Below are 11,234 nucleotides of genomic sequence, written 5' to 3'. Positions count from 1 at the left end.
ATTTCCCAATGCAAAGGCCACTTTAGGTTGTGTGGTATAAAAAAAAAAGGAACAGTCCCTTTAAGATCCAGTTGCTATCCAAACAGAAGTAAACAGAACAAGCCATTAGAGATGCTGCAGGAGGAGGAGGGCGTGGTTACAGCATGCCTAGGGGCGTGGTCAGAACTTTACAACTCCTAACGTTCCATGGGTGGGAAGTGAGATGTTTGCAGCTGGGGGGCGGGGCTAGAAGCCCAAGCCACTGAGAGCTGAAATGTGATGGATCTCAGAGGCTGTTCTCAGACTTGCACCAAACTTAGCAAGAGTGAAAGCAAGAGAGGGAAACAGGGGGAGAGCTGCAACTTTGCCCCAGCAAAAAAAAAAAGAAAGAAAAGAAAGAAGGGACTACTTCCACCAAGCAATCACTTCCACAGCAAGACTCACACACTACAACCCCTGCACACCCCCAGCACAGACCCTGCTGCTGCTGCTGCTGCTTCTCAACATGATTCCAGCTGCTGGGACAGGCATGGAGAGGCTTTGCTGAGTTTATATGGTGGACCAATTGTGTGGATCTAATGAAAGGGGAGAGAGGCTTAGGATCTCTCCTGGAGCTTTTGTATTGAAGAGACCCCTGAGGGGGAAGAAAAAAAAACTTCTGTGGTAGGTAAGTCATGAGTATCTTTACATGATGAAACTTTGGGGAGTTATTAGCTGGGAGTGTGTGTGTGGTGTGTGGTGTGGGAGGAGGAGGAGGGAGTGTGAATGACACTCTTACTTGGGCTGTGATTGCAGAAAGATACCCAGGGGCTCAAGAACCAACTGCAACTGCAAAACTGAAGAATTAGTCTTATTTCAGGTGTATTATGCATGGTACGTTTTACCTGCCAAAAAAATAATAAAAGTGTATGTTATGTTATACTTGTAATCCACCAATAAAACACACATTAATTGCTTTAAGCACCTGCAAAGGAGAGAGTCAAGCACAGAAAGGAGACTTAGTTAGGATTAGGAAATGTAGTTATTAAAATTGAATAACTTAAAACACGTTGCATTATTACTAATCCAAACCTTCTGGTTCAATATCCTCATAGCATAGTTATTTTCAATTAAAACGACCCCCCCCCCCCCCCCTCCCCCAAACTCTGCTCTGCAATGCCTGGCAAGCCCCCTTCCAGCAGGGTAAGGGTTAACACGGCATGTCTTTGTGCACCTGAATTACCTCTGGAGGGCAGACTTAGGTCAAGGTGTGGGCGACATATGGGGTCTGTTTTTCATGACAAGGTGAGAAATACCCAACGGGCTACTTACTACCCATCACATGGGATACTTGAGTGCACAGAAAATGTTATTTCACGTTGCTAAACGTCTGCAACTGTAAAATGCCTCTTTATATAATTAGCCAGTAGCCATCATAAGCAGGAAAAGGAAAATCACTTAGCTCTAACTAAGAAGCTATGACATGAATATGAATAGGCACTGTCTGCCCAAGAAATGCTAATTTAATTAAATCATGAGCACTGCTGGCCAAAGGTAAATTACAGAGTACAAATAACATCCCTCCCCCAACACACTTATAAGCAAAAGACCAAATCCCGCAAATAGTTACATGTGTACAGTATTCTGCACTAAATGTAACGTTAAAATAGCCAGGCTGATTACAAGCATGTTCTTAAAATAACTTAATAACTTGTTCGCTAGATACAAGTTGCATACAGTATGTCTCAGTCTATTTTCATTAACTCAATTCTATAAATCGCTATATGATCCCCATGAAAAATCTCCCCCCTTTTAACGCAAATTTCTTTAAAGAGTAGTACTTTGATCAAAGTAATACTAGTCTTCGCCTACTGTTAATTATAAAAGCATTCTGAAACATAATGGCACGTGTAGCAAACACGTATTTAATTGCACATAAAACAATATTATATTTGAAAACCCTTACAAGACAGAAAAGCACTAAAATAATTTTGCCAGTACATTAAAAAAAATAGTCATTTTTGTAAATAAATAAAATCATTTTAAACAATGTGCATATTTTGTATTTTTATTAGAACAGGGTTTATGCCAGTTTTGGAATTCTAAACTTTGTTACATTTGTAACACATAGATAGTTATATATGTATATCTAGTTGTATGTATGTATGTATGTATATTGTATGTATGTATGTATGTATATTGTATGTATATGTAACCACTTATAAATCCCAAGCCTTGTTGCATGTTAACCATACAAGCACAGAGCTTAAAGTAACTAGCAAATTAAAAGTGTGGCTTTTTATTTCTAGTTATTCTGTCTTCTTAATTATGAAAAGATCCGTTTTTGAAAAGCAGTAACCCAATATGTATATTTTATTTACAAACTATTGTAAACACAAATACATGTGTGGTTTAATTTCAATATAAACGATATTGTTACATTTACCTGCAACTTGTTATCAAGAGTAATTCAATATATTACTTAAAAGCATTTGGGGGTCATTTATCAGTCTGGCGGCTGCAAAACATGTCCAAAAAACTGCCTTAGATTTATCAAATAAGACAACCCCGTTGGTTTGAATGGGAAATATTTTCTGGCGTTTTTTTTTTTGACCAATTTCTGCAGCTGAGAGACTTTTTAAAAAAAATAACCCATATCTTAACCACAGAGGAAAAGTATTCTCTCTTTTTTTTTGTAATAGGATTCATATGTGATGCTGTTGTTTTTACTAATTGAACTTGTGCTGTCACAAGTATTAAAACCGTTATCAGTACAATCGCTATATCACTTTACCCCAGTGTTCAAGTTACCATTTATTGAAATATATAGCAATGCAGCCCTGTATCATTGGGACCTGCAAATAATGATTGCACCTACCAAATCTGAGTTGATTTCCCCAAACACGTGACTGCAAGAGCTATAAATACGTTTCAACATCAGTTAGCTAGTGCAGGTGTATTGGTTATATATATATATATATATATATATATATATATATATATATATATATATATATATATATATATATATATATATATATATATATATATATATATAATTTATTTTGTACCAAACTGTAATTAATACAATATGAAGCAGTGACATGGGAAAGGTATTTCATTTACATTTCCCTAACCTAAAGTATGTGATAGATGATACAGCAAGAGCTCCTGATTGAAATGGAAAGTGAGTAGTGGTAGAGGTCTAATAGAAATCGGATTTTTTTTAATTTTCGGTTGAGTGGTCTGAGTGAAACCCTCTGACTGTCATACACCTCCCATTAACTCGCTGCCTGAGCTCATGTACTACATACCAGAGAGGACTTCTGGGGACTTCAATAGAAAATTCCAAAGGACAACTCTGGGATATAGATGGAGCAGAATAAGGACAGTGATATACTTAACAGCAAACCTGCTACAATGCATGTTTCCCGGCTGAAAAACTGCACTATATATATATATATATATATATATGTGTGTATATAATAATCAAAAAAATAAACAAATAAATAGATGATACGGTTCTGTGGCTAACGAAATGTATATATATATATATCCTGTTGGGTTTTTCTGTTTGATAAATCTGGTGCTCTACTTTTGCCCCTGATTTGCAGCCGGAAGACTTTGGTAAATAAACCTTCTGTGTTTCGGAAATGTAGAGCCCTCCTAGCCAGTATGAAAACATCTCTTTATTTTGTTACACTATTAACAGTGTATGCAGTGCTGTGCACCACGATCATTCTTAGCCTAAGCCCAGAGAGGCTTACAGTGTCATCTTTTGGAACATTGGGCACATCTAGATATAATGAATAACCCCAAATTCCAAAACCAGGAATAAACTATAGTACTAACAACAGTACGCTAATATAATTATGAGTTCATGGGTAAATAGTACTGTTAAATAGTGTTAATCTCTATCCATACTATTATAGCTATATATCTATAGCGTTTAACACAATTTACCAGTGTGTGTGTGTGTGTGTGTGTGTGTGTGTGTGTGTGTGTGTGTGTGTGTGTGTGTGTGTGTGTGTGTGTGTGTGTGTGTGTGTGTGTGTGTGTGTGTGTGTGTGTGTGTGTGTGTGTGTGTGTGTGTGTGTGTGTGTGTATTTCTATTATCTCACCTATGAATAAGGGAATGTTCTATTATTATTTTTAATACAAATCCAGGAGATCAAACCGTAAAACTAATTTCGGTTCCTGCGAAGTTGAGCTTAATTTGTATATTAAAGCTAACATCTCCTAACAATTTGTTTTGTTTTCTCTTGGAAGCAAAACAGTGCTGTGGACATCTATTTTATATTATAGGGCCTAGGCTTTAGCTGTGTGACTGCAAATAGTTCTCATCGGACTGTATATCACAGAGCTTCAGAATACACTGCAGTGTTATTTAAATGAGCAGAATAGCATTTAAATCGTATATCAGAACTTCGGGTTGATCACAAATGAAACTATATTCAGTCTCGTGTACATTTATGTATGTAATTATAAAATAAATATAACTTTTCTACTTGCTGATTTCCCCAAAGCGTATGCTCTGGGAGGATCTGCATGTGTTCGGTTATGATTTACCTGACTTTTCGAGAATTTTTTTTTTAGGGTTCATCACAAATTTCTCAATAACGCAACAGGAAATTAGAAGCTCGAATATCATCATCTGTATATATCCCACGAATATATATATATATATTTTTTTTTTTTTTTTATATAGATATTCGTGGGATATTTATAATATATTAACTTTCCCAGTACCGGAGAATATTCTTTTATGTGTTGGAAGACTTTCATATGTTCAATTATAATCTATATCGTGATATTATTAAATATTACGACTTCACCGCCAAAACGGGGGATTTTTGGATTTTGAATAATTATATATATATATATATATATATATATATATATATATATATATATATATATATATATATATATATATATATATATATATATAATATGTGTGTGTGTGTGTGTGTAATACAACTGTATGCTCATCTGCATGCATATATATAATCACCCAGGGTCTTAATATCCTAGATAGTTTCCAGTATGAGCTGACAATTTCTAGGGATGAAACCCCTGCATAAGTGTCCTGGCGTCAGTGCCCCAGAGAAGTCACAATTGGGCAGATGTACTAGGTTAGTGACAGGCCCTCCTGACTGTGCTTTTTTTGTGACCATCTGGAAGGGATCTGGGTGTAAAGTGGATTTATTTAGAACCTGCAGTGCTGGAAAAGTGTTGATTTTCTCTCCTTCAATTATCTTGATGAACGAGTTGTTGTTGAAGGAAGACAAATAAGCAAGTGGGGTTAGTTTACTCTCCTCCCTGCCCACCCCCCACCCCCCTTGTCTCCCCAGTAAATTAAAGCATGTCAAATGTTACCAGTTCTCATTGAATCTGTCGAAAACTTGCAGCCTCTGACTGGTAAAGTGAGGATTGTGTCTAAGCGGTCTCATCAAAGTCTGGGATACCAAGATCACCTCCCAGCCACCCCACACACTCACACGCACCTTCCCACTTCCCTCAATGTATGTACGAGGATGTTTTATACCTGTTTGTGTATTATTTCTGATTGATTGCATACTAACATGAATATAGCTGCAAGTCCTAATATGATAACACTCATTTATTTAATTACCCCTACACAATCAATGACCTTTACGTGTAATTGGAGTGACATTTTAGGCTGTTCTGCATCAATATTTTAGTTATTGTTGTGGGTAACACATAGATAAAAAGCACTTTTTTTTTTATTGTGACCACTATAGTCCATAATATGGTGTAGTTGTTGGGTTTATAGACTGCACTCCTATAAAATATTCTCATTCGTGTTTGGCACAGTGTATCGTCTCATCATCTCGCTCCCATTGAAAGCCCAGGGGAGCAGATGCTGTTTCATGCTTTTGGTTCTAATTATATAAGAGAGGTGAAGTCCTTTGGAAAAACATTGTTCTAAAGACCGGTGCTCACAATTACTGGAGCCAACTGAATTCTTCCCACGTCTTGAATCACTTTGGTTTGACTCTTAAAATACGTGAGGAAATGAAATACACATTGTGAGTAAATGCATTCTTTTTTTTTTCTTCTTTCCTAGGGATTTTACTGTTTTGTGTGTGTTATTATTTTGGAGTGGATCGATTCCAGAAGCAAAGGTGCTGGGTGCTGTGATTGGATCCGTCTGGGAAGATGGGAAGTAAAGCTCTTCCAGCCCCAATCCCTTTGCACCCTTCCCTGCAACTCACTAACTACTCCTTCCTGCAGGCTGTGAACACCTTCCCAGCAGCTGTGGACCATTTGCAAGGACTTTATGGACTCAGTGCTGTACAGACCATGCACATGAACCACTGGACTTTGGGTTACCCCAACATGCATGGTATCACCAGGTCCACCATTACAGAGATGGCAGCAGCTCAAGGCCTGATGGATGCCAGGTTCTCCTTCCCAGCGTTACCCTTTGCCACTCATCTCTTTCATCCCAAACAAGGAACCATTGCCCACATGATTCCAGCCTTACACAAAGACAGACCCAGGTTTGATTTTGCCAACTTGGCCGTTGCAGCAACACAGGAGGACCCACCCAAAATGGGTGACCTCTGCAAGCTCAGTCCTGGGCTCGGAAGCCCTATTTCTGAGATCAACAAGTTATCTTCAGATCGAAAACCTTCCAGGGGGAGGTTGCCATCCAAGACTAAAAAAGAATTTATCTGCAAGTTTTGTGGAAGACATTTTACGAAGTCTTACAACTTGCTCATCCACGAGAGAACCCACACAGACGAAAGACCTTACACATGTGATATATGCCACAAAGCTTTCAGAAGACAGGACCATCTGAGGGACCACAGGTAAGGTCCCCCCTCTCTGATCTTTCTGCCAGTGCTCTGGACTCGAGATGGGTTTTCATCTTGATCATATAAATTGTGGCATCAGTTGCTCACATTTAGCCTTCCCCCTTGAAGCAGCATTTCATGTTACTCTACATAATGACACAATCATTTCCAGACCCCATAGTTCGATTCACTTAAGAGAGGCTTTATAACATGAAGTAGTTCAGACACACGGGCTCTTGGCAGCTGTCTTCTGAGTTTTCCTGGTCACCTTATTGCCCTCTAAACCATAATTATAAATAATAATCCTTCACTACGTGGGGAATTCTCTACTGAAGTTTGGGGGGTATTTGAAACACTAGTACAAGCCACTGGGGTTTATCTGCTTTAAGGCTTCAAGAGCTTTATTTATGATGTGCAGTCTTCCTTCCTAATTCTGTAAAAGCTTCTGTAGTTGTGTATGTGAGCTGTCATTCTCAATGTCTTACATCATGCTCATTTTCTGCTTAGAAGCCAAGGTAAAGTGTTTTACTAACTTCTAATGTATAGAAACTTGGGGCTCTTTCTTGTCTTTAAATTCGCAAACCTACAATACAGAAGACCCATTAAATGATCCGCACACTGTGTTATGTGCATTATATCAGAGCGCTTTCAATTTCCCATGACACTGCCCCAGGCATGTGTATCAATGTTCCTCCTATGACATAAAAAGCACAATCAATCCACTTTTCCAGTACCATAAATAAAATTGTGGGAGGAACTTTACAGCTGCTTTGTGAATTGTACTTGGTAAATCAGTAATTTCTTCAGTCCGAGATGTTCAAGGTTAAGCCTGGTTATGTATGTGGGATGCATCTCAGTGCCTATGCCAACACAAATCGTTTCAGCACCCTAAAACATTGAGGGTTTATTTACAGGAGCTCTTGAGATACGGGTTTATATGAAGGTCATTGTTTTCATGCAGTTAAACTGCCAGATAAAACCAGGACAATGTGAATTGTTTGTTTGCTCACTCACTCTAAAACTTGCATTCTAATCTGTTGCCAGAGAGGGCAATCAAGCTTTGATCAGAATCACTGATCTGTTTTCAAGTGACCCATACATCAGGTTAACCATATACAGAATTACATGCTAAAATGAAATAGAAAGCAATGAAGGGTCCCATCTATCTGTAGAGATTACAGAATTAGAGGACGATTGATGTAGCCGTTGTGTTTATTCACAGTGTTTGAACCAAACCCTTTTTTTGTATTGATTTTCAGATACATTCATTCCAAAGAAAAGCCATTTAAATGCCAGGAGTGTGGAAAGGGATTCTGTCAGTCCAGGACTCTCGCAGTACATAAAACGTTACATATGCAGGTAAGATTTCTTTTCAAACAAGAATAAACAATCAGAATGTAGTATGAAGGCAAAGTGCATATGCATTTCTAAAGTCAGTCTGTTTATAGAGAGAAAGAGACTGACTTTAGAAAGTGTGTGTGTGTGTGTGTGTGTGTGTGTGTGTGTGTGTGTGTGTGTGTGTGTGTTCTATTTCACTTTAACTTTCCCAGTACCGGAGAATATTCTTTTATGTGTTGGAAGACTTTCATATGTTCAATTATAATCTATATTTTAAATGAAAAACTACTATATCGTGATATTATTAAATATTACAACTTCCCCGTCAAAACGGGGGATTTTTGGATTTTGAATAATTAATTAAAAAAAAAAACCACAGGATTTATATTTGTAACTGTATCCTTGCTGCTATGCATTCGGATCCATATGTAATTGTTCTGTTTAATTGATTGAGAAGGTGAAGTCTGAATTCCACCTATTTGTGGCTTGTGAGGGATTTAGAGAAAGGGAAGTGACCCAGTGTATTTGAGGTCTCACATGCCAATGAAAAACAAATAAGTCACTTTTATGAGATCATTTGAATGTTTTTACTGTGTCTCCTGTTGTCTGATGTGAACCAAAAAAAAATAAGAGAAACGAGACAGTGTGTAAAGGAATAATCCTTTGCTTGCTTCAAATTTGAACAGGAATCACCCCACAAATGCCCCACATGTGGACGAACATTTAATCAAAGAAGTAATCTGAAAACTCACCTTCTTACCCATACAGACATCAAGCCCTACAACTGTGAGCAGTGCGGCAAAGTATTCAGGAGAAACTGCGACCTGCGGAGACACAGTCTGACTCACAGCCCGAGGCAGGACTTCTAGAACTGCCCAGGACACATCTCTCTCCCACCCCACGTCACCCCTGCCCACACACTCCTCTCCAGCCTTAGGCCAAGGGCGCTCTCGTTGCTTATGTCCAAGGACTTGATTTTATTGACTGGACTCTACAAAGCTATAGCCAGACAACGTCGGCTCTTGCCTCCTGTACAGATAAACAGCTCATTTTAGAGCTCTGTAAATAGTGTTATTTTTTTTTTATTGTCCTGTCTTGATGCACAATGATACAGACTTTGGAAGAAAATAGCTTCAAAACTGTATTTCAAAAAATAAAAATTAACCTTTTTTTTTTTCCAAGTATGCTTATTTATTTATTTTTCTTTTATCTTCACTGAAACATGTCTAAAAAATATTACATCAACAGAACAACGAATTTCTAGTTATTTTCATTACCTGGGTTAATTCATTTTCTCATTGCTGAAAACCAAAATGTGGATACGCTTTGTTTTTAGTTGCATTTGTGCTGTGTGCTGTTCTCCTGACTGTTGTGTGCTGTTTTCTCCTGACTGTTGTGTGCTGTTTTCTCCTGACTGTTGTGTGCTGGTCTCCTGGCTGTTGTGTGCTGTTCTCCTGACTGTTGTGTGCTGTTCTCCTGACTGTTGTGTGCTGGTCTCCTGGCTGTTGTGTGCTGTTCTCCTGACTGTTGTGTGCTGTTCTCCTGACTGTTGTGTGCTGTTCTCCTGACTGTTGTGGGCTGTTCTCCTGAATGTTGTGGGCTGTTCTCCTGACTGTTGTGGGCTGTTCTCCTGACTGTTGTGGGCTGTTCTCCTGACTGTTGTGGGCTGTATTCCTGACTGTTGTGGGCTGTTCTCCTGACTGTTGTGGGCTGTTCTCCTGACTGTTGTGTGCTGCTCTCCTGACTGTTGTGGGCTGTTCTCCTGACTGTTGTGGGCTGTTCTCCTGACTGTTGTGGGCTGTTCTCCTGACTGTTGTGGGCTGTTCTCCTAACTGTTGTGGGCTGTTCTCCTGACTGTTGTGGGTTGTTCTCTTGACTGATGTGAGGATTTTCTTTATTGTAGCTGTTTTCAAGTCAAATTCCAAACTGTTGTTTCAGTTAAACCAACAATTGTGAAGTTGAAAGGATTTTGTGGTAACTCATTTGCAGCCAGCTCCATATATTATGAGAGCCATCAGTGTAAAAGGATTGGTCATGTAGTCTAAAGTTGTTAGACTTTGTCCATTAGTAATTTATTACAGACTTTATAGCTGCTCTGTGGCACTGCGACAAAAAGACAAACAGTGGTCTCGAAATAACATCTTATGACACATGATAAAACATGTCAATAGAATGACCAATTACTTCTCAAAATAACAGCAAACAATAGGGACGTTTCATGGATTTGTTGTTAAAATATATATATAATTTCATTTTAACAATAAAATAAAACAACCCCTATTAATTAGTAGTTGGCACTTTATATTTATATATATATGTACTGGCATTTTCAATGGTATAATTTATTAGATATAAGAAAAAGCAGCAAGAGGTAAATGGTTAATAAGTATTTTTTTCCTTGCACTCAAATCACCAGTTAACATAAATAACCGGATGCCTTTCTAGTAAATGATCATTCTAACACATGCCAGTCTATATAACATGACATTGTGCATATCAATCTGTTTGTATTTTATTGTAGTCCCCCCCCCCCCTTTGGTTCTTATACCAGTAAATAATTGCAACATTTTATATCTCGTTTTCTCGCTGGGTTAGTAAAATATGGGAAGCCCCCCGATGATCATCTATAATTGTCCCAAATTAGTCCTTAATTCCCTGTCTAAATTGACATACTCGATCTTCCCTCTGGAATTGAGATTAAATAAAAAATACATGTGCGATTGATTTGTTTGTAAAGCTACATGGCAGATATGTTTTATTCAAATATTTAAGCAACTGACAGGAAACAGCGCCAAGTGATGCAGTAATTAATTTCCCATGCATTTCCAAGTGTTATATAAGGAAATCATTTTTAATTCTACAATTGATCTGAAGAATTCTGGGCTTGCAAGGAGAGCCAGGAAACCACATACTATTTCAATAAAATGCAGGCGAATGTAGTTTGATTATTTTAGCAGAGGTGCAATTGCAGTATGAGATGAGTTTAACACGAATATCTAATTTCCAGTGGTTTGCAGGGCTACTATTTTATTTACCCCCTTGGGCATCTATTATTAGCGGGAAAGCATGTGAAACGCATGGACAACATGTCAGATAATATATCACTATTAAGTA

General features: G+C 38.0%; 1 protein-coding gene across 3 annotated transcripts; it reads left to right on the top strand.

Annotated features, from left to right (window-relative positions):
* Positions 1-246: 246 nt before the first annotated feature.
* Positions 247-9,301, top strand: OSR2 (odd-skipped related transciption factor 2). Of its 3 annotated transcripts, none has more exons than XM_075582645.1 (4): positions 247-642; positions 6,050-6,797; positions 8,042-8,141; positions 8,807-9,301. In XM_075582645.1, the coding sequence occupies exons 2-4, from the start codon at positions 6,142-6,144 to the stop codon at positions 8,987-8,989; spliced, it is 939 nt and encodes a 312-aa protein (XP_075438760.1). In that variant the 5' UTR covers positions 247-642; positions 6,050-6,141; the 3' UTR covers positions 8,990-9,301. The 3 variants fall into 3 exon arrangements, with proteins under 3 accessions (XP_075438760.1, XP_075438759.1, XP_075438761.1); XM_075582644.1 differs by having other exon boundaries at positions 247-646; XM_075582646.1 differs by having other exon boundaries at positions 249-646; positions 8,889-9,301.
* Positions 9,302-11,234: the final 1,933 nt, after the last annotated feature.

The sequence above is a fragment of the Ascaphus truei genome, chromosome 2 (genome assembly GCF_040206685.1).
Source record: "Ascaphus truei isolate aAscTru1 chromosome 2, aAscTru1.hap1, whole genome shotgun sequence".
Taxonomy (NCBI): Eukaryota; Metazoa; Chordata; class Amphibia; order Anura; family Ascaphidae; genus Ascaphus; species Ascaphus truei.
This window is presented reverse-complemented; position numbering and strand designations above follow the sequence as displayed.